The sequence below is a fragment of the Scyliorhinus canicula genome, chromosome 2 (assembly GCF_902713615.1).
Source record: "Scyliorhinus canicula chromosome 2, sScyCan1.1, whole genome shotgun sequence".
NCBI lineage: Eukaryota > Metazoa > Chordata > Chondrichthyes > Carcharhiniformes > Scyliorhinidae > Scyliorhinus > Scyliorhinus canicula.
The window spans coordinates 289,215,586-289,243,534 of NC_052147.1; the positions used below are offsets into that span (position 1 = coordinate 289,215,586).

At 49.4% G+C, this 27,949-nt stretch overlaps 1 protein-coding gene across 1 annotated transcript in view; it reads left to right on the forward strand.

The window, feature by feature from the left end:
• The window catches only part of xrcc5 (X-ray repair complementing defective repair in Chinese hamster cells 5), a 333,072-nt gene that overhangs the window by 60,370 nt on the left and 244,753 nt on the right, over positions 1 to 27,949 (forward strand). The window contains exon 5 of the mRNA XM_038790233.1: positions 5,620 to 5,742. Within this exon, the coding sequence (XP_038646161.1) occupies positions 5,620 to 5,742 (123 nt within the window). The remainder of the gene's footprint in view (positions 1 to 5,619; positions 5,743 to 27,949) is intronic.

Sequence of the window (27,949 nt, forward strand, 5' to 3'; positions counted from 1 at the left end):
TCTATTAGCAAGTTTGCAGATGATACTAAGATTGGTGGAGTTGCAGATAACGAGGAGGACTGTCAGAGAATACAGCAAAATATAGATAGATTGGAGAGTTGGGCAGAGAAATGGCATATGGAGTTCAATCCAGGCAAATGCGAGGTGATGCATTTTGGAAGATCTAATTCAAGAGCGGACTATATGGTCAATGGAAGAGCCCTGGGGAAAATTGATGTACAGAGAGATCTGGGAGTTCAGGTCCATTGTACTCGTTGGAATTTAGAAGGATGAGGGGGGATCTTATAGAAACATTTAAAATTATAAAGGGAATAGATAGGATAGATGCGGGCAGGTTGTTTCCACTGGCGGGTGAAAGCAGAACTAGGGGACACAGCCTCAAAATAAGGGGAAGTAGATTTAGGACTGAGTTTAGGAGGAACTTCTTCACCCAAAGGGTTGTGAATCTATGGAATTCCTTGCCCAATGAAGCAATTGAGGCTCCTTCATTACATGTTTTTAAGGTAAAGATAGATAGTTTTTTGAAGAATAAAGGGATTAAGGGTTATGGTGTTCGGGCCGGAAAGTGGAGCTGAGTCCACAAAAGATCAGCCATGATCTAATTGAATGGCGGAGCAGGCTCGAGGGGCCAGATGACCTACTCCTGCTCCTAGTTCTTATGTTCTTATGTACCCTGAAGGTGGCAACTCAGGTCGATAGAGTAGTCAAGAAGGATACAGCATGCTTGCCTTCTTTGGACAGGGTATTGAGTACAAGAGCCGGCAGGTCATGTAACAGTTGTATATGACTTTGGTTAGGCCACATTTGGAATACTGCATGCAGTTCTGGTCGCCACATTACCAGAAGGATGTGGATGCTTTAGAGAGGGTGCAGAGGAGGTTCACCAGGATGTTGCCTGGTATGGAAGGTGCTAGCTATGAAGAAAGGTTGAGTAGATTAAGATTGTTTTCATTGGAAAGACGGAGGTTGAGGGGAGACCTGATTGAGGTCTACAAAATTGAGAGGTATGGACAGGGTGGATAGCAACAAGCTTTTTCCAAGAGTGGGGGTATCAATTACAAGGGGTCACGATTTCAAGGTGAGAGGGGGAAAGTTTAAGGGAGATGTGCGTGGGAAGTTTTTTACGCAGTGGGTGGTGGGTCCCTGGAATGCTTTGCCAGCAGAGGTGGTGGAGGCGGGCACGACAGCATCATTTGAGATGCATCTAGACAGATATATGAACGGGCGGGGAACAGAAGGAAGTAGATCCGTGGAAAATAGGCGATAGGTTTAGATAAAGGATCTGGATCGGCGCAGGCTGGGAGGGCCGAAGGGCCTGTTCCTGTCCTGTAATTTTCTTTGTTCTTTGTTTTTTGTTTATACGCACCTTGCCCATGTAACTAACTTTTTTAAAGGAAAAAATTGTACCCGCCTCTACCACTGCCTTTGGCAGCTCGTTCCAGATGCTCACCAACCTCTGTGTGGAAAGAATTTCCCCTCTGGTCTCTTTTGTATCTCTTCCCCTCTCATCTTGAACCTCCGCCCCCTAGAACATAGAACATAGAACATAGAATGATACAGCGCAGTACAGGCCCTTCGACCCTCGATGTTGCACCGACATGGAAAAAAACTAAAGGCCATCTAACCTACACTATGCCCTTATCATCCATATGCTTATCCAATAAACTTTTAAATGCCCTCAATGTTGGCGAGTTCACTACTGTTGCAGGTAGGGCATTCCACGGCCTCACCACTCTTTGCGTAAAAAACCCACCTCTGACCTCTGTCCTATATCTATTACCCCTCAATTTAAGGCTATGTCCCCTCGTGCTAGCCACCTCCATCCGCGGGAGAAGGCTCTCACTGTCCACCCTATCTAACCCTCTGATCATTTTGTATGCCTCTATTAAGTCACCTCTTAACCTTCTTCTCTCTAACGAGAACAACCTCAAGTCCATCAGCCTTTCCTCATAAGATTTTCCCTCCATACCAGGCAACATCCTGGTAAATCTCCTCTGCACCCGTTCCAAAGCTTCCACGTCCTTCCTATAATGAGGCGACCAGAACTGTACGCAATACTCCAAATGCGGCCGTACTAGAGTTTTGTACAACGGCAACATGACCTCATGGCTCCGGAACTCAATCCCTCTACCAATAAAGGCCAACACGCCATAGGCCTTCTTCACAACCCTATCAAACTGGGTGGCAACTTTCAGGGATCTGTGTACATGGACACCGAGATCCCTCTGCTCATCCACACTGCTAAGAATTTTACCATTAGCCAAATATTCCGCATTCCTGTTATTCTTTCCAAAGTGAATCACCTCACACTTCTCCACATTAAACTCCATTTGCCACCTCTCAGCCCAGCTCTGCAGCTTATCTGTGTCCCTCTGTAACCTGCAACATCCTTCCGCACTGTCTACAACTCCACCGACTTTAGTGTCGTCTGCAAATTTACTCACCCATCCTTCTGCGCCCTCCTCTAGGTCATTTATAAAAATGACAAACAGCAACGGCCCCAGAACAGATCCTTGTGGTACGCCACTCGTAACTGAACTCCATTCTGAACATTTCCCATCAACTACCACTCTCTGTCTTCTTTCAACTAGCCAATTTCTGATCCACATCTCTAAATCACCCTCAATCCCCAGTCTCCGTATTTTCTGCAATAGCCGACCGTGGGGAACCTTAACAAACGCTTTACTGAAATCCATATACACCACATCAACTGCTCTACCCTCGTCTACCTGTTCAGTCACCTTCTCAAAGAACTCGGTAAGGTTTGTGAGGCATGACCTACCCTTCACAAAACCATGCTGACTATCCCTAATCATATTATTCCTATCTAGATGATTATAAATCGTATATTTTATAATCCTCTCCAAGACTTTACCCACCACAGACGTTAGGCTCACCGGCCTATAGTTACCGGGGTTATCTCTACTCCCCTTCTTGAACAAAGGGACCACATTTGCTATCCTCCAGTCCTCTGGCACTATTCCTGTAGCCAATGAATACCTAAAAATCAAAGCCAAAGGCTCAGCAATCTCTTCCCTGGATTCCCAGAGAATCCTAGGATAAATCCCATCAGGCCCCGGGGACTTATCTATTTTCACCTTGTCCAGAATTGCCAACACTTCTTCCCTAAGCACCTCAATGCCATCTATTCTAATAGCCTGGGTCTCAGCATTCTCCTCCACAATATTATCTTTTTCCTGAGTGAATACTGACGAAAAGTATTCATTTTGTATCTCGCTTATCTCCTCAGCCTCCACACTAGTTCTAGACTCCTCTAACTCTGGGAAAAGATGCTGACTTTCCACCTTATCTGTGCCCTTCTCTTTCATAAACCTCTAAGACCACCCCTCAGCCTCCTTTGCTCCAGGGAAAAAAGTCCCAGCCTATCCTTATAGGTCAGACCATCAAGTCCTGGTAGTATCCTCGTAAATCTCATTTGCACTTTTTCTAGTTTAACAATATCCTTCCTATAATAGGGTGACCAGAGCTGAACACAGTATTCCATGTGTGATCTTACTAATGTCTCGTACAACTTCAACAAGACGTCCCAATTCTTGTATTCAATATTCTGACCAATAGAACCTCTCATTCTAAATGCCTTCTTCATCACAGTGTCCATCTGTGACTCCCACCTTCAAGGAGCTATGAACCTGTTCCCCTAGATCTCTTTGTTCTGTAACTCTCCCCAACTCCCTACCATTAACTGAGTAGGTCCTGCCCTGATTTGATCTCCCAAAATGCAGAAAAGAACATGGGTTGCCTTGAAACAAAGTTGGCGTGGTTCTTATTAAACGACGGAATGACTCTGCACATCACAACTAGGATAGCGCTGGCAGAATTGCTAATGTGCCACACTTCCAGATCCGCCTTCGTTTAATTTTCCCGTATCCTGGTGGGAGGTAGAAACAAAATACGTCCTCCAGAAAAGGTACACGATCACTGAACATGTCAGAGGTATTAACCAGGGGACGCTGTATATATTCAAAATTTCGTAAACGCCGACCAATTGGTCCCAGGGACTGTAGTGGAGAAAATGGGGCCAGTTTCTTACGTGGTCAGGACTAGGGAAAAGACTGCAGAAACACACAGATCACCTTGAGGGCAAAGAGGAAGGAGCCATGCTGGATAAATCTGTGCCTCGACCATCCTGTCTGTCCTTTAGTCAGGAAACAATTCCCACCATAGACCAATGCACAGACCAGCAGAACGTGGATGACTTAGCCTTGGATATGGACACGGAACCCTCAGTAGTCTTGGAGGATGTCGCAATCAGAGATGTGTCCCCAGCATTGCCCCTTCGTCGTCCCACACGAAAAAGGCAATCCGACCCCCAACACTATATACGCCCGACCCGGCCCCACAGTTCGGAGAAGCACATCCACCTGCGATATCCGTCTATAAAATCTCCAGGACCTGATAATCTTCATCCCAAACTACTTAAGGGAGTGGCTCTGGAAATAGGAGATCCAATGGTGGTCATTTTCCAAAATTCTTTCGACTCTGGAATTGTTCCTACAGATTGGAGGTTAGCGAATGTAACCCCGCTATTCAAAAAGGGAGGTAGAGAGAAAACAGGGAACTATAGACCAGTGAGCCTGACATCAGTAGGAGGGAAGTTGCTGGAGTCCATTATCAAGGATTTCATAGCACAGCATTTGGAAAGCAGTGATGCAATCGGACAAAGTCAGCATGGATTTACAAAAGGTAGCGTTCTCTTTCTAAGAGCCAGTGCTGACTCGATGGGCTGAATGGCCTCCTTCTGCACTGTAAATTCTATGATTCTATGAAAAGGCAAAGGAGGCCCTCTCAACAATTCATTGTGGAGGAACTTTTGGACTTGGAGGTGGGGGAGGGGCCCACGGGGGCATATTGATTGATCTCCCCATGGGACTTGTAGAATATGAGCTTCCCCTCTAGTGGGCACAGCTGGATCTTGCAGACGAGCCCTTTACTACCTGGCTTGGACCGGGACCTTTGAATTGTGGCCATTATATTGATTAAATAAATGTTATTGAACTTACCTTCCAAGGCCTCCTGAGCTTTCACACAAACATACAAACAAACATCAGAATTAGGAGCCGGCCACTTGACCTCTCCTGCTCTGCCATTCAGGAAGATCATGGCTGATCTGATTGGAACGCCTGCCTACTCCTAATAACTTTGCACCTCTGTGTTTATCAAGAATCTTATCGACCTGTCTTAATAATATTCAGACACTCTGCTCCCACTGCCTTTTGAGGGAGAGTTGCAAAGACTCTCGCTCTTTTGATAGAAAATATTTTTTCTCATCTCTGCCCTACATGGGGGGACACCTGGTTCTAGATTCTGTCACAGGAGGAAACATCCTCTCCACATCCACCCTGTGTTAGGTCCTTCAATGTTTCAATCACGTCACCTCATACTCTTTTAAATTCCAGTGGATGCAAACCCAGCCTGTCCAGCCTTTCCTCCGACGACAACGTGCCCAATCCAGGTATTAGTCAAGTGCTCTCCCTCCTTTTAAGAGCCCTCTTAAAATCTTGTGGAGGAAAGCACAAACATCGAATTTCTAAATGGCCTGATCCTGTACTTCCCTGTCATGATGTGACTCAACCAGTTTTATACCATTTTGCTTTTTAGGGGAAAGAAGTATGAGAAATTACATATCGCAGTGTTCACCGACCTGAACAGTCCCTTCAGTTACGACCAGATGGATGTCATCACAAGCAGCATGAAAAAGTTTGGAATCACTCTTCAATTCTTGTGAGTACTAATCCCCTTGCACTTTGTTCACATCTAGAGTCAGTCTGTTGAGATTGGCCTGAAACAACCGCCACAGTGTGGGGGCGGGCTGCAGGGAGGTGGGGAACAGTCCTCCAAATACTCAGTCACATTCCGAAATGAGTGTCAATACTCCAAATTTTTAAAGCTTTTAAAGCAGGCCAGCAGCACGGTTCGATGCCCGTACCAGCCTCCCCGGACAGGCGCCGGAATGTGGCGACTAGGGGCTTTTCACAGTAACTTCATTGAAGCCTACTCGTGACAATAAGCGATTTTCATTTCATTTTTCATTTCAAATACTCAGCAATATTCCACAGTGAGGGGCAATACACTTAATACTCAGGAACATCCTTAAGTAAGTGACAATATACCAAATACTGTGGTACATTCCACAGTGAGGGAAGCACCACAGCCATTCAGAGCACCCCACAATAACACTGCAATGACGTTACTGTGAAAATCCCCTAGTCGCCACATTTCGGCGCTTGTTCGGGTCACAGAGGGAGAATTCAGAATGTCCAATTCACCTAACAAGCACGCCTTTCGGGACTTGTGGGAGGAAACCTGAGCACTCGGAGGAAACCCACGCAGACATGGGGAGAACGTGCAGACCCTACCCAGATAGTGACCCAGCGGGGAATAGAACCTGGGACCCTGGCGCTATCAAGCAACAGTGCTAACCACTGTGCTACTGTGCCACCCTAGCAGACGTAGACCAAATGCCTTCTTAATAATAAGAGCTTGATCAGTAGTTCAGTATGTTCATGGTCATCTGCTACCTCTACATAGAGACTCATAGAATCTCTACAGTGCAGAGGGCATTCGGCCCAACGGGTCTGCACCAATCCTCTGAAAGAGCACACTACCTAGGCCTACCACTAAAGCTGGGCCGAGGTATTAAATTGGGCTAAGTAGGGAAGCTAATTATGAGGTGCAAAATTGGGGGAAGGCCAATGATAATATTCGACAGGAACTTGCGCTTTTCAAGGAGACACATCCGGAGTGAGGCACATCTAGAGTGGGAATTGCAATTTGGTAATTTGGTGCAGTGAGGTAATCAGGAAAGGTAAGTGGAAAATCTAATTCTGCTGTTTTTCAGTTAAAAGTGCAGTGTGTAGCTTAGTGTCTGATTGGTTGAAGCTGCCCCCACCCTAATTGCTGAGAGGCAGTTATCTGTCAGTCACCTGAGGCCTGTTTAGGGGCACAAAGGGCACATTGTATTCTTCTCTTTGAAGTTTAGGGATTTTTTGAGTCATCGATTAGCTGAGGTCTGCATAAAAGACAGACAGAAAGCGCACTCAGTAAGTTTGCGCTTTTCAAGGAGACACATCCGGAGTGAGGCACATTGGGGGCAGCAGGGTAGCATGGTGGTTAGCATAAATGCTTCACAGCTCCAGGGTCCCAGGTTCGATTCCCGGCTAGGGTCACTGTCTGTGTGGAGTCTGCACGTCCTCCCCCTGTGTGCGTGGGTTTCCTCCGGGTGCTCCGGTTTCCTCCCACAGTTCAAAGATGTGTGGGTTAGGTGGATTGGCCATGCTAAATTGCCCGTAGTGTCCTAATAAAAGTAAGGTTAAGAGGGGGGTTGTTGGGTTGCGGGTATAGGGTGGATACGTGGGTTTGAGTAGGGTGATCATGGCTCGGCACAACATCGAGGGCCGAAGGGCCTGTTCTGTGCTGTACTGTTCTATGTTCTATAGAGTGGGAATTGCAACTTGGTAATTTGGTGCAGTGAGGTAATTTGGTGCAGAGTGAGAGAAGGTGCTTTTTCGGAGGTGCTTTTTAACCCTGGTAAGTGACTGGTAAGTAGTTTTTCTTTTCATTGTCTAATTTATTTATTTTTATTTTGAAATTGCAGTTGTATAAGTTTACCTAAGGTTTAAGACATGGCAGGAGATCCCTGACCCGTGTCATGCTCCTCGTGTGCGATGTGGGAGCTCAGGGACACGTCCACTGTCCCTGGCTCCTTCACGTGCAAGAAGTGTGTTCAGGTGCAGCTCTTGTTAGACCGCTTGACGGCTCTGGAGCTGCGGATGGACTCACTTTGGAGCATCCGCGATGCTGAGGAGGTCGTGGATAGCACGTTTAGTGAGTTGGTCACACCGCAGGTGAAAATTACTGAGGGAGATAGCAAATGGGTGACCAAAAGACAGAGCAAGAGTAGGAAGGCAGTGCAGGTGTCCCCTGCGGTCATCTCCCTGCAAAACAGATATACCGCTTTGGATACTGTTGGGGGAGATGGCTCACCAGGGGAAGGCAGCAGCCAGGTTCATGGCACCATGGCTGGCTCTGCTGCACAGCAGGGCAGGAAGAAAAATGGCAGGGCTATAGTGATAGGGGACTCGATCGTAAGGGGAATAGACAGGTGGTTCTGTGGATGCAATCGAGACTCCAGGATGGTATGTTGCCTCCCTGGTGCAAGGGTCAAGGATGTCTCGGAGCGGCTGCAGGACATTCTGGGGGGGGAGGGTGAACAGCCAGCTGTCGTGGTGCACATAGGCACCAACGATATAGGTAAAAAACGGGATGAGGTCCTACAAGCGGAATTCAGGGAGTTAGGAGTTAAACTAAAAAGTAGGACCTCAAAGGTAGTAATCACAGGATTGCTACCAGTGCCACGAGCTAGTCAGAGTAGGAATGTCAGGATAGATAGGATGAATGCGTGGCTCGAGAGATGGTGCAAGAGGGAGGGATTCAAATTCCTGGGGCATTGGGACCAGTTCTGGGGGAGGTGGGACCAGTACAAACGGGACGGTCTGCACCTGGGCAGGACTGGAACCGATGTCCGAGGGGGGGTGTTTGCTAGAGCTGTTGGGGAAGGTTTAAACTAATGTGGCAGGGGGATGGGAACCGATGCAGGAAGTTGGAAGGTAGTAAAACAGGGACAGAAGCAAAAGGAAGTAAGGGGGAAAGTGCAAGGCAGAGAAGACATAGTCAAAAATCAAAAAGGGTGACAGTACAAGGTACAGTGACTGAGGGTGTTCAGTGAATAGGCCCAGTAATACTAAAAGGAATAAAACTGGAGATGTTAAGATTTAAAACAGAGGTAAAAAAACCAACATAAGTGTACTTTACCTGAATGCTCGTAGTATTCGGAATAAAGTAAATGAGTTGATGGCACAAATCATCGTGACTGACTATGATTTAGTGGCCATTACTGAAACATGGTTAAAGGATGGTCACGACTGGGAGTTAAATATCTGAGGGTATCAAACTATTTGGAAGGACAGAGTGGATGGTAAGGGAGGTGGTGTAGCTCTGTTATTTAAGTATGACATCCGGGCAATAGTAAGGGATGACATCGGTGCTATGGAGGATAAGGTTGAATCCATTTGGGTGGAAATCAGGAATAGTAAGGCGAAAAAGTCACTGATAGGAGTAGTCTTATCGGCCACCAAATAGTAACATTATGGTGGGGCAGGCAATAAATAAAGAAATAACTGATGCATGTAGAAATGGTACAGCAGTTATCCATGGAGGATTTTAATCTACATGTCGATTGGTTTAACCAGGTCGGTCAAGGCAACCTTGAGGAGGAGTTTATAGAATGTATCCGCGATAGTTTCCTAGAACAGTATGTAAGGGAACCTACGAGAGAACGGTCCTAGATCTTGTCCTGTGTAATGAGACAGGATTGAATCATGATCTCATAGTTAGGGATCCTCTCGGAAGGAATGATCACAATATGGTGGAATTTAAAATACAGATGGAGGGTGAGAAAGTAAAATCAAATACTAGTGTTTTGTGTTTAAACAAAGGAGATTACAATGGGATGAGAGAAGAACTAGCTAAGGTAGACTGGGATCAAAGACTTTATGGTGGAACAGTTGAGGAACAGTGGAGAACCTTCCAAGTGATTTTTCACAGTGCTCAGCAAAGGTTTATACCAACAAAAAGGAAGGACGGTAGAAAGAGGGAAAATCGACAGTGGATATCTAAAGAAATAAGGGAGAGTATCAAATTGAAGGAAAAAGCATATAAAGTGGCAAAGATTGGTGGGAGACTAGAGGACTGGGAAATCTTTAGGGGGCAACAGAAAGCTACTAAAAAAGCTATAAAGAAGAGTAAGATAGAGTATGAGAGTAAACTTGCTCAGAATATAAAAACAGACAGTAAAAGTTTCCACAAATATATAAAACAAAAAAGAGTGGCTAAGGTAAATATTGGTCCTTTAGAGGATGAGAAGTGAGTTTTAATAATGGGAGATGAGGAAATGGCTGAGGAACTGAACAGGTTTTTTGGGTCAGTCTTCACCGTAGAAGACACAAATAAAATGCCAGCAACTGATAGAAATGAGGCTATGGCAGGTGAGAACCTTGAGAGGATTGTTATCACTAAGGAGGTAGTGATGGGCAAGCTAATGGGGCTAAAGATAGACAAGTCTCCTGGCCCTGATGGAATGCATCCCAGAGTGCTAAAAGAGATGGCTAGGGAAATTGCAGATGCACTAATGATGATTTACCAAAATTCACTAGACTCTGGGGTGGTCCCGGTGGATTGGAAATTAGCAAACGTGACGCCACTGTTTAAAAAAGGAGGTAGGCAGTGAGCAGGAAATTATAGGCCAGTGAGTTTAACTTCGGTAATAGGGAAGATGCTGGAATCTATCATCAAGGAAGAAATAGCGAGGCATCTGGATAGAAATTGTCCCATTGGGCAGACGCAGCATGGGTTCATAAAGGGCAGGTCATGCCTAACTAATTTAGTGGAATTTTTTGAGGACATTACCAGTGCAGTGGATAACGGGGAGCCAATGGATGTGGTATATCTGGATTTCCAGAAAGCCTTTGACAAGGTGCCACACAAAAGGTTGCTGCATAAGATAAAGATGCATGGCATTAAGGGTAAAGTAGTAGAATGGATAGAGGATTGGTTAATTAATAGAAAGCAAAGAGTGGGGATTAATGGGTGTTGCTCTGGTTGGCAATCAGTAGCTAGTGGTGTCCCTCAGGGATCCATGTTGGGCCCACAATTGTTCACAATTTACATAGATGATTTGGAGTTGGGGACCAAGGGCAATGTGTCCAAGTTTGCAGATGACACTAAGATGAGTGGTAAAGCGAAAAGTGCAGAGGATTCTGGAAGTCTGCAGAGGGATTTGGATAGGTTAAAGGAATGGGCTAGGGTCTGGCAAATTGAATACAATGTTGACAAATGTGAGGCTATCCATTTTGGTAGGAATAACAGCAAACAGGATTATTATTTAAACGATAAAATATTAAAGCATGCCGCTGTGCAGAGAGACTTGGGTGTGCTAGTGCATAAGTCCCAGAAAGTTGGTTTACAGGTGCAACAGGTGATTAAGAAGGCAAATGGAATTTTGTCCTTCATTGCTAGAGGGATGGAGTTTAAGACTAGGGAGGTTACGTTTCAATTGTATAAGGCGTTAGTGAGGCCACACCTGGAATATTGTGTTCAGTTTTAGTCTCCTTACTTGAGAAAGGACATACTGGCACTGGAGGGTGTGCAGAGGAGATTCACTAGGTTAATCCCAGAGCTGAAGGGGTTGGATTATGAGGAGAGGTTGAGTAGACTGGGACTGTACTCGGAATTCAGAAGGATGAGGGGGGATTTTATAGAAACATTTAAAATTATGAAGGGAATAGATAGGATAGATGCGGGCAGGTTGTTTCCACTGGCGGGTGAAAGCAGAACTTGGGGACATAGCCTCAAAATAAGGGGAAGTAGATTTAGGACTGAGTTTAGGAGGAACTTCTTCACCCAAACGGTTGTGAATCTATGGAATTCCTTGCCCAGTGAAGCAGTTGAGGCTCCTTCATTACATGTTTTTAAGGTAAAGATAGATAGTTTTTTGAAGAATAAAGGGATTAAGGGTTATGGTGTTCGGGCCGGAAATTGTAGCTGAGTCCACAAAAGATCAGCCATGATCTCATTGAATGGCGGAGTAGGCTCGAGGGGCCAGATGGCCGCCTCCTGCTCCTAGTTCTTATGTTCTTATGAACTGAAAAATCTAGATTGGGGGCAAATGTTTGAGGGTAAATCAACATCTGGCATCTGGGAGGCTTTCAAATGTCAGTTGATAGGAATTCAGGAATGGCATGTGAGGAAGAAGGATAAATGTGGCAAGTTTCGTGAACCTTTGATAATGAGGGATATTGTGAGCCCAGTCAAAAAATAAAAGGAAGCATTTGTTCGGGATAGAAGGCTGCGAACAGCGAATCCCGTGAGGAATACAAGGAAAGTAGGAAGCAACATAAACAAGGAGTCAGGAGGGCTAAAAGGGGTCATGAAAAGTCATTGACAAATAGGGTTGCGGAAAATCCCAAGGCTTTTTATATGTATATAAAGAGCAAGAGGGTAGCCTGGGAAAGGTTTGGCCCACTCAAGGACAAGGGAGGAAGCTATGCATGGAGCCAGAGGAAATGGGCGAGGTACTAAATGAGTACTTTGTGTCACTATTCACCAAAGAGAATGGTGTGTAGATAGCCTGGGGATGATGAGTCTGGGGGAGTCTGGGGAAGGCTGTGTAGATAGCCTGGGGATGATGAGTCTGGGGAAGGCTGTGTAGATAGCCTGGGGATGATGAGTCTGGGGAAGGCTGTAGATAGCCTGGGGATGATGAGTCTGGGGAAGGCTGTGTAGATAGCCTGGGGATGATGAGTCTGGGGAAGGCTGTGTAGATAGCCTGGGGATGATGAGTCTGGGGAAGGCTGTGTAGATAGCCTGGGGATGATGAGTCTGGGGAAGGCTGTGTAGATAGCCTGGGGATGATGAGTCTGGGGAAGGCTGTGTAGATAGCCTGGGGATGATGAGTCTGGGGAAGGATGTGTAGATAGCCTGGGGATGTTGAGTCTGGGGAAGGCTGTGTAGATAGCCTGGGGATGATGAGTCTGGGGAAGGCTGTGTAGATAGCCTGGAGATGAAGAGTCTGGGGAAGGATGTGTAAATAGTCTGGGTCACATTGAGATCCAAAAAGACGAGGTGGATCCTCACTGGCTCCATTGGAGGTCCCAGAGGACTGGAGAATAGCCAATGTTGTTCCTTTGTTTAAGAAGGGTAGCAAGGATAATCCAGGGAACTACAGGATGGCGAGCCCTACGTCAGTGGTAGGGAAATTACTGGAGAGGATTCTTCTAGACAGGATCTACTCCCATTTGGAAGCAAATGGACGTATTAGCGAGAGGCAGCACGGTTTTGTGAAGGGGAGGTCGTGTCTCACTAACTTGATCGAGTTTTTCGAGGAAGTGACGAAGACGATTAATGAAGTGGATGTTGTCTATATGGACTTCAGTAAGGCCTTTGACAAGGTCCCCTCATGGCAGACTGGCACAAAAGGTGAAGTCACACGGGATCAGGTGTGAGCTGGCAAGATGGATACAGAACTGGCTAGGTCATAGAAGGCAGAGAGTAGCAATGGAAGGGCGCTTTTCTAATTGGAGGGCTGTGACTAATGGTGTTCTGCAGGGATCAGTGCTGGGACCTTTGATATTTGTAATATATGTTTATAAATGATTTGGAGGAAAATGTAACTGGTCTGATTAGTAACTTTGTGGACAACACAAAGGTTGGTGGAATTGCGGATAGCGATGAAGACTGTCAAAGGATACAGCAGGATATAGATCGGTCAGAGTAGGTGTAGAGCGGCTACAATTTTTTCCTTTAAAAAGCAGTTAGACAGTTTCATGGGCAGGGTGGGTATAGAGGGATATGGGCAAAATGCAGGCAAGTGGGACTAGCTTAGTGATAGAAACTGGGCGGCATGGACAAACTGGGCCGAAGGGCCTGTTTCCATGCTGTAAATATCTATGACTCTGTGACTCTAGAGACTTGGACGGCGAGATGGCAGATGGAGTTTAATCTGGACAAAGGTGAGGTAACGCATTTTTGAAGGTCTAATACAAGTGGAAAATATACAGTAAATGGATTGGATTTGTTTATTGTCACTTGTACCGAGGTACAGTGAAAAGTATTTTTCTGCAAGCAGCTCAACAGATGATTAAGTACATGGGAAGAAAAGGGAATAAAAGAAAATACATAATAGGGCAACGCAAAGTATACAATGTAACTACATTGGCACGGGCATCGGATGAAGCATACAGGGGTGTAGTGTTAATAAGGTCATTTAGGAGTCTGGTGACAGTGGGGAAGAAACTGTTTTTGAGTCTGTTCGTGCGCGTTCTCAGACTTCTGTATCTCCTGCCCGATGGAAGAAGTTGGAAGAGTGAATAAGCCGGGTGGGAGGGATCCTTGATTATGCTGCCTGCTTTCCCCCGGCAGCGGGAGGTGTAGATGGAGTCCATGGATGGGAGGCAGGTTCGTGTGATGGACTGGGCGGTGTTCACGACTCTCTGAAGTTTCTTGCGGTCCTGGGCCGAGCAGTTGCCATACCAGGCTGTGATGCAGCCAGATAGGATGCTTTCTATGGTGCATCCGTAAAAGTTGGTCAGGGTTAATGTGGACATGCCGAATTTCCTTAGTTTCCTGAGGAAGTATAGGCGCTGTTGTGCTTTCTTGGTGGTAGTGTCGACATGGGTGAACCAGGACAGATTTATGGAGATGTGTACCCTTAGGAATTTGAAACTGCTAACTATCTCCACCTCGGCCCCGTTGATGCTGACAGGGGTGTGTATAGTACTTTGCTTCCTGAAGTCAATGACCAGCTCTATAATTTTGCAGGCATTGAGGGAGAGATTGTTGTCGCTACACCACTCCTCCCTCTATCTCCCTCCTCCTGTATTCTGACTCGTCGTTATTCGAGATCCGGCCCACTATGGTCGTATTGTCAGCAAACTTGTCGATGGAGTTGGAATCAAATTTTGCCACGCAGTCGTGTGTGTACAGGGAGTAGAGTAGGGGGCTGAGTACGCAGCCTTGCGGGGCCCCGGTATTGAGGACTGTTGTGGAGGAGGTATTGTTGTTCATTCTTACTGATTATGGTCTGTTGGTCAGAAAATCGAGGATCCAGTTGCAGAGTGGGGAGCTAAGCCCTAGGTTTTGGTGCTTTGAGATGAGCTTGTCTGAGATTATGGTGTTGAAGGCGGAGCTGTAGTCAATAAATAGGAGTCTGATGTAGGAGTCTTTGTTTTCGAGATGCTCTCGGGATGAGTGTAGGGCCAGGGAAATGGCATCTGCTGTGGACGGGTTGCGACGGTATGTGAATTGTAGTGGGTCAAGGCGTTCTGGGAGTATGGAGGTGATGCACTTCATAATCAACCTCTCGTAGCACTTCATTACGACTGATGTCAGGGCCACCGGACAACAGTCATTGAGGCACGTTGCCTGGTTCTTCTTTGGCACCGCTATGATGGTGGTCTTCTTGAAGCAGGTGGGGGCCTCGGAGTGGTGTAGGGACAGGTTCAAGATGTCTGTGAACACCTCTGCCAGCTGGTCCCCACAGGCTCTGAGTGCACAATCAGGGATCCCGTCCAGGCCCATCGCCTTCTGAGGGTTCATTTTCAGGAAGGCCGATCTGACTTCGGAAGCTGTGATGGTGGGTATGGGTGAATTATGGGCTGCTGGGGCACTCGACAACGGATTATTGGTTACTTGCTTGATCCAAGCATAGAATGCATTGAGTTTATCGGGAGGGGTGCACTGCTGCCAGAGATACTGCTCGGCTTCGCTTTGTAGCCCGTTATGTTGTTTTGTACTTGCCACAACCGCCGAGAGTCTATTTGTGACTCCAGCTTGGTTTGATATTCTCTCTTGGCATCTTGGATGGCTTAGCGGAGGTCGTACCTTGATTTCTTGTACAGGTCTTCGTCGTCTGACTTGAACGCCTCAGATCTGTCCTTCAGTAGGGAGTCAATCTCATGATTGAGCCATGGTTTCCGGTTGGGGAACATACGTACTGCTATCTTTGGCACGCAGCCGTCCACACATTTGCTGATAAAGTCTGTGACGGTGGTGTGATACTTATTTAAGTTGGTCGCTGAGTTATTAAATATGGACCAGTCCACTGTCTCTAACCTTCTTAGCTGGATTCTCCCGCTTGAGTTTCTGCTTGTATGCCGGGAGAAGGAGAACCGTCCTATGGTCTGATTTCCCAAAGTGTGGTCGGGGGATGGAACGGTAGGCGCCCTTGATTTTTGAGTAGCAGTGGTCAAGAGTGTTGTCGCCCCTGGTGGGACAGGAGATGTGCTGGTGGAATTTTGGCAGTACACTTTTGAGGTTGGCCTTGTTGAAGTCTCCGGCCACGATGAACAAGGCCTCCAAATGTTCTTTTTCGTAGTTGTTTGGAACTGTGTACAGTTCGTCCAGCGCCTTCCTCACTTCTGCCTGGGGTGGGATGTAGACCGCTGTGATAATGGCTGAAGTGAACTCACGTGGAAGATAGTATGGGCGGCACTTTACGGTCAGGTATTCCAGGTCTGGGGAGCAGTAGGTCGCCAGGGTCGCCACATCCAAGCAGCAGGAGGAGTTGATGAGGAGGCAAACCCCTCCACCCTTTGCTTTGCCTGAAGATGCCGTGCGGTCCACCTGGTGAATAGAGAAGCCTTCAGGTTGTATGGCACAGTCCGGTGAGGCGGGGGTGAGCTATGTCTCTGTGAAACAGAGCACACAGCAGTCTCTTACTTCCCTCTGAGAGGTAAGTCTGGCGTTAAGTTCATCCAGCTTGTTTTCAATTGCTTGGACATTTGCCTGGAGTATGCTGGGGAGAGGGGTCTTGAAACCGCGTTGCTTCAGTCTAACCTGCAGACCGCCGCGTTTCCCTCGCTTCCTCAATCGGTGGCTGCGGCTGGATGATCCTGGGATCCGATGGGAGAAGTCTGACCTTGTGGAAGGTAGGTGGTTGCGTCTGGCAGGGTCCAGGGTACTGGCAGAGACCAGGGCGCTATTTACGTATCCGGGGTCACGTCTGGCAGGGTCCCGGGCGCTGGTTGAGGTAGAGGGGATGCTGGGGGGGGGCAAGTTTGCTATCCGGATGGGTCCTGCCGTTCTGCAGGCGCGGGAATACCTTGCAGCGCGTTCGGCTCCTCGCGCGGGGTCTCTGCCGTTTCTGGGGTCCTGGGGCGTTGGCAGGGGCTTCCTGAGGCAGGTTGGGCTGGGTCCCGTGGTCTGTTTTCTCCATAGGCGCTCCTGGGGTCGGGTCTTGAAGTGGGCCCGGTCGGGCCTCCACGTGGATTTTTCTTTCTTCCATCTCCAGGTAGGTCGGGTTGCTGGGCGGGCCTCTCTGGGTCGGGTCGCTGGGTGGGGCCTCGGGGTCGGGTTGCTGGGTGGGTCTTTCCGGGCTGTGTTTCTGGGCGGGTCTCTCCGGGCCGTGTTTCTGGGCGGGGTATCTCCGGTTCGAGTTGCTGGGCGGGGTCTCTCGGGGTCGGGTCACTGGGTGGGGTCTCTCCGGGTCGGGTTGCTGGGCGGGGTCTCTCGGGGTCGGGTTGCTGGGCGGGGTCTCTCGGGGTCGAGTTGCTGGGCGGGGCCTCTCGGGGTCGGGTTGCTGGGCGGGGTCTCTCCGGGTCGGGTTGCTGGGCGGGGTCTCTCCGGGTCGGGTTGCTGGGCGGGGTCTCTCCGGGTCGGGGTCGCTGGGTGGGGTCTCTCGGGGTCGGGTTGCTGGGCGGGGTCTCTTGGGGCCGGGTTGCTGGGCGGGGCCTCTCTGGGTTGGGTCGCTGGGCAGGGCCTCTCCGGGTCGGGTTGCTGGGCGGGGCCACTCGGGGTCGGGTTGCTGGGCGGGGCCTCTCCGGGTCGGGTTGCTGGGCGGGGCCTCTCCGGGTCGGGGTGCTGGGCGGGGTCTCTCCGGGTTGGGTCGCTGGGCGGGGCCTCTCTGGGTCGGGTTGCTGGGCGGGGCCTCTCCGGGTTGGGTCGCTGGGCGGGCGTTCTCCGGGTCGGGTTGCTGGGCGGGTCTCTCCGGGTCGCTGGGCGGGGCCTCTCGGGGTTGGGTTGCTGGGCGGGGCCTCTCTGGGTCGGGTTGCTGGGCGGGGCCTCTCCAGGTCGGGTTGCTGGGCGGGGCCTCTCTGGGTCGGGTTGCTGGGCGGGGCCTCTCCAGGTCGGGTTGCTGGGCGGGGCCTCTCCAGGTCGCGTTGCTGGGCGGGGCCTCTCCAGGTCGGGTTGCTGGGCGGGGCCTCTCCGGGTCGGGTTGCTGGGCGGGGCCTCTCTGGGTCGGGTTGCTGGGCGGGGCCTCTCCAGGTCGGGTTGCTGGGCGGGGCCTCTCCAGGTCGGGTTGCTGGGCGGGGCCTCTCCAGGTCGGGTTGCTGGGCGGGGCCTCTCCAGGTCGGGTTGCTGGGCGGGGCCTCTCCAGGTCGGGTTGCTGGGCGGGGCCTCTCCAGGTCGGGTTGCTGGGCGGGGCCTCTCTGGGTCAGGTTGCTGGGCGGGGCCTCTCCAGGTCGGGTTGCTGGGCGGGGCCTCTCTGGGTCGCTGGGCGGGGCCTCTGGGTTGGATCGCTGGGCGGGTCTCTCCAGGTCGGATCGCTGGGCGGGGCCTCTCCGGGTCGCTGGGCGGGGCCTCTCCGGGTTGCTGGGCGGGGTCTCTCCGGGTCGGGTTGCTGGGCGGGGTCTCTCCGGGTCGGGTTGCTGGGCGGGGCCTCTCCGGGTCGGATCGCTGGGCGGGGCCTCTCTGGGTCGGATCGCTGGGCGGGGCCTCCCTGGGTCGGGTCGCTGGGCGGGGCCTCTCTGGGTCGGATCGCTGGGCGGGGCCTCTCTGGGTCGGATCGCTGGGCGGGGCCTCCCTGGGTCGGGTCGCTGGGCGGGGTCTCTCCGGGTCTCTTGGGGTCGAGTTGCTGGGTGGGGTCTCTCGGGGTCGAGTTGGGCCGGGTCTCGTTGTCGAGGGTCGGATCCGTAGCTCTGAGGACTGGGCCGAGCGATCCGGGGGCTGCCGTCGGTTGTTAGGCTGGGTTGGGAGCTCTGAGGTCCTAGTCGGCTCCAAATCGAGGTCGGGGCTTCACTTCCGGTTTGGGCCCGATCCACTTCCAGGTCGTGGAGGTCAAGTCGGGTTGGGTCAAAAGGTCTCCACGGGCCTTGGAGGATGTTCAAGCCTGCAAGAAAAGATAAAAGAGAGAGGTTAGTAATAATGTTAGTTTTAGAATTAAATTTTAAAAGATTAGAACGAGTGTAAGTTAAGTAAAAAGTGGATCTGTTGGGGAGAGCTCGCAGAGTCGCCTCGCTCCGGCGCCATCTTCTGAAACAGGAACCCTTGCAGAACCCTTAAAATTATTGACAGATAGAGGGATCTGGGTGTACAAGTCCACAGGTCACTAAAAGTGGCAACGCAGGTAGAGAAGGTAGTCAAGAAGACACACGGCATGTTGGCCTTCATCGGCCGGGGCATTGAGTATAAAAATTGGCAAGTCATGCTGCAGGTATAAGCATATAAGAACAAGGTGGAAGAATCAATTTCCAAAGGACATAGGTTTAAATGCAAGGAGCAAAGTTTAGAGGAGATGTGCAAGGGAAGTTTTTTTACAGAGGGTATTGGGTGCCTGTAATGCGCTGCTTGAGGTGGTGGTGGAAGCAGGGACAATCGTGACGTTTAAGGGGCATCTTGACAAATACACGAATACCATGGAAGTAGAGGATATAGTCCCCGGAAGTGAAAAGGTTTTAGGTTTGATGTGCAGCATGGTCAGCACAGGCGTGGAGATCCGAAGGGCCTGTTCCTTGTTCACTCCTCTGCCCTATCCTCCTAACCCAGTAACCCCACCTAACCTTGGACACGAAGGGACAATTTAGCATGGCCAATCCACCTAACCTGCATACCTTTGGATTGTGGGATGAAACCCGAGCACCCAGAGGAAACCCACACAGACACAGGGAGAACATAGCTCAACATCCCAGGATACAGAATCTTCAGGCAAGGCAGAGGAGGGGATAAAAGAGGGGTGGTATGGCGACTAGAAATGTGCGCAATATTCCACGTGCGGCCTTACCAAGATTCTACAACTGTAATCAATCATCAGTAAAATGATGGACGGGGTCATCAACAGTGCGTTTCAATAAACTGCTCACATGGACAAAAGAGCTGAAAGCGTGAGGTGAGAGTGACTGCCCTTTGACTCAGCATGTGACTGAGTGTGGCATCAAGGAGCCCTAGCTAAACTGGAATGAATGGGAATCAGGGTGAAAACCCTCCACTGGTTCAGATCGTTGTGGTTGTTCGATGTCAGTCATCACAGTTCCAAGACAAGATTTGATTGTACTAGAAAAGATGCTGAGGAGATTCACCAGGATGTTTCCGAGGCTGGAGTGTTTCAGCTCTGAAGAGAGGCTGGATAGGCTGGGGTTGTTTTCCTTGGAGCAGAGAAGGCTGAGGGGAACCTCGTTGAGGTGAACAAAATTCTGAGGGACATAGATAGAGTAGATAGGAAGAAAGTTTTCCCCTTTGTAGAGAGGTCAACAATCCGGGGTCATGGATTTCAGGTAAGGAGGGAGAGATTTAGAGGGGATATGAGGAAAAACTTTTTCATCCAGAATGTGATGGGAATCTGGAACTCACTACCTGAAAGGGTGGTAGGTGGTAACCCTCACAACATTTAAGAAGCATTTAGATGAGCCCTTGAAATGCGACAGCATCCAAGGCTAAGGATCAAGGGCTGGAAAATGGGATTAGAATATTTAGGAGTTTGATGGCTGGCGCAGACGTGATCGGCCAAAGGCCTCTTCCTGTGCTGTAAAACTATGTGACTCTGTGAGGGTATTACTGCACGAGTTCCTCAGGGTAATGTCCTCGGTCCAACCTACTTCAGTTGATTCATCAATGGTCTTTTTTCCACCATAAAGTCAGAATTGGGGTTGTTCGTTGATGGCTCCACAGTTTTCAGCACTATTCGTGATGTGCCAGATACAGAAGCAGCACATTTCAAAGAACAAAGAAAGGTACAGCACAGGAACAGGCCCTTTGGCCCTCCAAGCCTGCGCCGGCCATGCTGCCCGACTAAACTACAATCTTCTACACTTCCTGGGACCGTATCCCTCTATTCCCATCCTATTCATGTATTTGTCAAGATGCCCCATAAATGTCACTATCGTCCCTGCTTCCACCACCTCCTCCGGCAGCGAGTTCCAGGCACTCACTACCCTCGGTGTAAAAAACTTGCCTCGTACATCTACTCTAAACCTTGCCCCTCGCACCTTAAACCTATGCCCCCTAGTAATTGACCCCTCTACCCTGGGGAAAAGCCTCTAATGATCCACTCTGTCTATGCCCCTCATAATTTTGTAGACCTCTATCAGGTCACACACACAGAACACACACACACCCATTGGTGCGGCGGAGGTTACAGGTGGAGTTTGGGCTGCTATCTAGAGGAAAGGAGGTGGATCAATTCAGGAAGGCAAGGGGAGTGGTGTATGAGTATGGGGAAAAGTCCAGTAGAATGCTAGCACAGCAGCTGAGGAAAAGGGAGGCGGCCAGTAAGATAGGGAGAGTAAAGAACAGAGGTGGGAATGCGGTCCTGGACCCAGTGGGAGTGAATGAGATGCAAAGGACTTTTATAGCAAGATATATGAGTCAGAACCCCTGGCTGGGGTGGACGGGATGAGGCAGTTCCTGGGTCAGCTGAGGTTCCCGAGGGTAGTGGACGAACTGCTGGAAGGGCCGGGAGCCACAATTAAAATTGAGGAACTAATGGAGGGGCTGAAGGTCATGCAGTTGGCAAGGCCCTGGGGCCGGACGGCTACCTGGTGGAATTCTACAAGAAGTTCTTGGATATATTGGGCCCACTGCTGGTGAGGACATTTAATGAGGCAGGGAGAGGGGAGTCCTTCCCCCAACAATGTCGCAGGCCTTTCTCTCATTGATTCTGAAGCTGGAGAAGGATCCGGTGCAATGTGGGTTATGCAGGCTGATCTCCCAATTGATAGATAGATAGAGAAATACAGCACAGAACAGGCCCTTCGGCCCACGATGTTGCACCGAACCTTTGCCCTAGGTTAATCATAGAATTTTGGACACTAAGGGTAATTTTTCATGGCCAATCCACCCAACCTGCACATCTTTGGACAATTGAATGTCGATGCCAAACTGCTGGCTAAGATATTGGCCACAAGGATAGAGGACTGTGTCCCGGGGTGATAGGGGAAGACCAGACGGGGTTTGTAAAGGGCAGGCAACTCACGGCCAATGTTAGAAGTATCTTAAACGTTATCATGATGCCCTCAGAGGGGAGGGAGATGGAAGTGGTGGCTGCGATGGATGTGGAGAAGGCTTTCGATTGGGTGGAGTGGAATCATTTGTGGGAGGTGCTCGGAAGGTTCAGATTTGGTCAGGGCTTTGCGGTTGCTCTGTTGCTCGATCAGGCACCAGTAGCAGGTGTGCGTACGAATCGGCTGATGTCGGGCTATTTTAAACTGCACCAAGGAACAAGGCAAGGGTGTCCCCTCTCCCTGCTGTTGTTTGCTCTGCCTATAGAGCCATTGGCTATGGTGTTAAGGAACTGGAAAGGGTTGGTCTGGGGCGGGGTGGAGCATCGGGTCTCGCTTTACGCGGATGATCTGCTCCTGTACATTTCGGACCCATTAGAGGGCACGGGGGAGATTATGCGGATCTTGGGGGAATTTGGCAGGTTTTGGGGTATAAATTGAATATGGGGAAAAGCGAGATGTTCGCGATCCAGGCAAGGGGGCAGGAGAGGAGACTGGGAGTCCTGCCGTTTAGAATGGTAGGAAGGAGTTTTCGCTACCTGGGAATCCAGGTGGCACAGGAATGGGAGACATTGCACAAGTTAAACTTGTCCCGGCTTGTAGAACAAATGAAGGAGGACGTTAGGAAATGGGACATACTCCCGCTGTCACTGGCAGGAAGGGTACAGACTGTGAAAATGCGGTCTTCCCCCGATTTCTATTTATCTTTCAGTGTCTCCCCACCTTCATCCCAAAGGCCTTTTTAAAACTGGTGAATACGGTGATTTTAGGTTTTATGTCGGTGGGTAAAACCCCGCGAGTGAAGAAAGTGTTGCTGGAGCGCAGTCGGGGGGAGGGTGGGTTGGCGCTGCCGAACTTTTGTGGGGGGGGGGTTGATGTGGGAGAGTGTGCAGGCAGCATCATGCAAGGACACAAGTCTGGGCGCACTGATAATGGCACCTCTGCTGTTCTCGCCGGCCTGGTACTCCACAAGCCCAGTGGTGGTGGCGCCTCTGAGAGTCTGGGAGCAGTGGAGGAAACATAGGAGAGTGGAGGGAGCATCGGTCTGGGCCCCGATTTACAACAACCATTGGTTCGTACCGGGAAGGGTGGATGGAGGGTTTCGGAGATGGCAGAGAGTAGGAATTGAGAGGATGGGAGATCTATTTATAAACGGGAGCTTCTCTAGCTTGAAGGATTTGGAGGACAAATTTGTACCGCCAGCAGGGAATGGGTTTAGAAATCTGCAGGTACGGGATTTTCTGAGAATGCAGGTTCTGACCTTCCTGCTTCTGCCAACACGGGGGATAAGGACATGGTAGATTCCAGAACATGGGTGGGAGAGGGGAAGGTATCAGATATCTACAAAGAACTTATGGAGCCGGAGGAAATTCAGATAGAGGAACTAAAGGGCAAGTGGGAAGTTGAGCCTGGGGGAGAGATAGAGGCAGGTCTGTGGGCGGATGCCTTAAGCAGGGTTAACACATTCTCATCATCCACCGTGCACACATGACGGTGGCCCATTTGAGCAGGTTCTTTGGGATAGAGAAAAGGTGTGTGAGGTGCATGGGAAGCCCAGCAAATCATGTCCACATGGGGCATGCCCGAAGCTTAGAGGGTTGTGGCAGGGTTTTGCTGAGACTATGTCCACGGTACTTAAAACACAGGTGGTGCCGAGTCAAGAGGTAGCGAAATTTGGATGTCGGAAGAGCCGGGAGTACAGGGGGCGAGAGAGGCTGATGTTTTGGCCTTTGCCTCCCTGGTAGCCCGGAGACGGATACTGTTAATGTGGAGGGATTCGAAGCCCCCAAAATCAGCGACCTGCATTAGTGACATGGCTGGGTTTCTCAGTCTTGAGAAAATAAAGTTCGCTCTAAGAGGGTAAATGTTCGGGTTCGTCCGGAGGTGGCAGCCGGTCGTCGATTTTCTCTGAGAAAATTTAAATGTCAGCCGGGGCAGAAACCCGGAGGGGGAGCGGGGGGCGGGGCAGGCTATTGTTTCATTGATTGGGGGATGTAAATGGAAATGTTTTATGTACCATGTTAAGAACATAAGAACTAGGAGCAGGAGTAGGCCATCTGGCCCCTCGAGCCTGCTCCGCCATTCAATTAGATCATGGCTGATCTTTTGTGGACTCAGCTCCACTTTCCGGCCCGAACACCATAACCCTTAATCCCTTTATTCTTCAAAAAACTATCTATCTTTACCTTAAAAACATGTAATGAAGGAGCCTCAACTGCTTCACTGGGCAAGGAATTCCATAGATTCACAACCCTTTGGGTGAAGAAGTTCCTCCTAAACTCAGTCCTAAATCTACTTCCTCTTATTTTGAGGCTATGTACCCTAGTTCTGCTTTCACCCGCCAGTGGAAACAACCTGCCCGCACCTACCCTATCTATTCCCTTCATAATTTTAAATGTTTCTATAAGATCCAGCAGAGGGCAGCAGAGCAGAGCTACTGATCAGCTGTTCTGGGGAAATTTGCATACGTTCAGTGCGGTCAGCCTAAGTTGAAGGTGAATCTGCGAAGTAGACCCGAGGAGTTTGAGTGAAGGCAATCATCCAGCAGAGGGCAGCAGAGCAGAGCTACTGATCAGCTGTTCTGGGGAAATTTGCATACGTTCAGTGCGGTCAGCCTAAGTTGAAGGTGAATCTGCGAAGTAGACCCGAGGAGTTTGAGTGAAGGCAATCATCCAGCAGAGGGCAGCAGAGCAGAGCTACTGATCAGCTGTTCTGGGGAAATTTGCATACGTTCAGTGCGGTCAGCCTAAGTTGAAGGTGGTTTGTGGAGAGGCTGTTGGCAAGTGACAGTTAAACCCGAAACACTTTGTGAGTGTTTCCCACCCTACCTCCTCCTCTAACCAACCCCACCACCCCACGGTGGTTGGGAAGCGGGAGCAGGGGCCTGTCGTGAAGGTGAGTGAGTGCCTTTAAATTTGCTTACCTTTCAGCGGGAGCAGGGTTTGAGGTAATATCAGGTAAGCTCTTCCTTTCTTTTTCTTTTTCTTGTTTTTTTTTTAAATCTAGAGGTGATGTCAGGGAAGGCAGTACAATGCTCCTCCTGCAGAATGTTTGAGGTGAGGGACGCCGTCAGTGTCCCTGCTGATTTCATCTGTGGGAAGTGCACCCAACTCCAGCTCCTCAAAAACCGTGTTAGGGACCTGGAGCTTGAGCTGGATGAACTTCGGATCATTCGGGAGGCAGAGGGGGTCATAGATAGGAGCTTCAGGGAAGTAGTTACACCAAAGACTGGAGATAGATGGGTAACTGTAAGAGGGACTGGGAAGAAGCAGTCAGTGCAGGGACCCCCTGCGGTCGTTCCCCTGAGTAACAAGTATACCGTTTTGGATACTTGTGGGGGGGACGACTTACCAGGGGTAAGCCATGGGGTACGGGCCTCTGGCACGGAGTCTGTCCCTGTTGCTCAGAAGGGAAGGGGGGAAAGGAGTAGAACATTAGTAATTGGGGACTCAATAGTCAGGGGCACAGATAGGAGATTTTGTGGGAGCGAGAGAGACTCACGTTTGGTATGTTGCCTCCCAGGTGCAAGGGTACGTGATGTCTCGGATCGTGTTTTCCGGGTCCTTAAGGGGGAGGGGGAGCAGCCCCAAGTCGTAGTCCACATTGGCACTAACGACATAGGTAGGAAAGGGGACAAGGATGTCAGGCAGGCCTTTAGGGAGCTAGGATGGAAGCTCAGAGCGAGAACAAACAGAGTTGTTATCTCTGGGTTGTTGCCCGTGCCACGTGATAGTGAGATGAGGAATAGGGAGAGAGAGCAATTAAACACGTGGCTACAGGGATGGTGCAGGCGGGAGGGATTCAGATTTCTGGATAACTGGGGCTCTCTCTGGGGAAGGTGGGACCTCTATAGACAGGATGGTCTACATCTGAACCTGAGGGGCACCAATATCCTGGGGGGGAGATTTGTTAGTGCTCTTTGGGGGGGTTACTAATTCAGCAGGGCATGGAACCTGGATTGTAGTTTTGGGGTACGGGAGATTGAGAGTATAGAGGTCAGGAGCACAGATTTGACTTCGCAGGAGGGTGCCAGTGTTCAGGTAGGTGGTTTGAAGTGTGTCTACTTCAATGCCAGGAGTATACGAAATAAGGTAGGGGAACTGGCAGCATGGGTTGGTACCTGGGACTTTGATGTTGTGGCCATTTCAGAGACATGGATAGAGCAGGGACAGGAATGGTTGTTGCAGGTTCCGGGGTTTAGGTGTTTTAGTAAGCTCAGAGAAGGGGGCAAAAGAGGGGGAGGTGTGGCGCTGCTAGTCAAGGACAGTATTACGGTGGCGGAAAGGATGCTAGATGGGGACTCTTCTTCTGAGGTAGTATGGGCTGAGGTTAGAAACAGGAAAGGAGAGGTCACCCTGTTGGGAGTTTTCTATAGGCCACCTAATAGTTCTAGGGATGTAGAGGAAAGGATGGCGAAGATGATTCTGGAAAAGAGCGAAAGTAACAGGGTAGTTGTTATGGGAGACTTTAATTTTCCAAATATTGACTGGAAAAGATATAGTTCGAGTACATTAGATGGGTCATTCTTTGTACAATGTGTGCAGGAGGGTTTCCTGACACAATATGTTGACAGGCCAACAAGAGGCGAGGCCACATTGGATTTGGTTTTGGGTAATGAACCAGGCCAGGTGTTAGATCTGGAGGTAGGTGAGCACTTTGGAAACAGTGACCACAATTCGGTGACCTTTACGTTAGTGATGGAAAGGGATAAGTATACCCCGCAGGGCAAGAGTTATAGCTGGGGGAAGGGCGATTATGATGCCATTAGACATGACTTAGGATGTGTTGGTTGGAGAAGTACGCTGCAAGGGTTGGGCACACTGGATATGTGGAGTGTGTTCAAGGAACAGCTATTGCATGTTCTTGATAAGTACGTACCAGTCAGGCAGGGAGGAAGGGGTCGAGCGAGGGAACCGTGGTTTACCAAAGAAGTGGAATCTCTTGTTAAGAGGAAGAAGGAGGCCTATGTGAAGATGAGGCATGAAGTTTCAGTTGGGGCGCTTGATAGTTACAAGGAAGCGAGGAAGGATCTAAAGAGAGAGCTGAGACGAGCAAGGAGGGGACATGAGAAGTCTTTGGCAGGTAGGATCAAGGAAAACCCAAAAGCTTTCTATAGGTATGTCAGGAATAAAAGAATGACTAGGGTAAGAGTAGGGCCAGTCAAGGACAATGGTGGGAAGTTGTGTGTGGAGGCTGAGGAGATAAGCGAGATACTAAATGAATACTTTTCGTCAGTATTCACTCAAGAAAAAGATAATATTGTGGAGGAGAATGCTGAGACCCAGGCTATTAGAATAGATGTGATGTGGAGATGCCGTTTTTGCATCTTTGTAGAAACTGAATGTCAGTGTCTATATGCGCGATCTTCCTGGAGATCCTCTCCACTTTGAGCCGGCAGTTTGCGGTGTCAATGGTAGCCATGATTACATTAGAATAGATGGCATTGAGGTGCGTAGGGAAGAAGTGTTGGCAATTCTGGACAAGGTGAAAATAGATAAGTCCCCGGGGCCGGATGGGATTTATCCTAGGATTCTCTGGGAAGCCAGGGAAGAGATTGCTGAGCCTTTGGCTTTGATTTTTAGGTCATCATTGGCTACAGGAATAGTGCCAGAGGACTGGAGGATAGCAAATGTGGTCCCTTTGTTCAAGAAGGGGAGTAGAGATAACCCCGGTAACTATAGGCCGGTGAGCCTAACGTCTGTGGTGGGTAAAGTCTTGGAGAGGATTATTAAAGATACGATTTATAATCATCTAGATAGGAATAATATGATTAGGGACAGTCAGCATGGTTTTGTGAAGGGTAGGTCATGCCTCACAAACCTTATCGAGTTCTTTGAGAAGGTGACTGAACAGGTAGATGAGGGTAGAGCAGTTGATGTGGTGTATATGGATTTCAGTAAAGCGTTTGATAAGGTTCCCCACGGTCGGCTATTGCAGAAAATACGGAGGCTGGGGATTGAGGGTGATTTAGAGATGTGGATCAGAAATTGGCTAGTTGAAAGAAGACAGAGAGTGGTAGTTGATGGGAAATGTTCAGAATGGAGTTCAGTTACGAGTGGCGTACCACAAGGATCTGTTCTGGGGCCGTTGCTGTTTGTCATTTTTATAAATGACCTAGAGGAGGGCGCAGAAGGATGGGTGAGTAAATTTGCAGATGACACTAA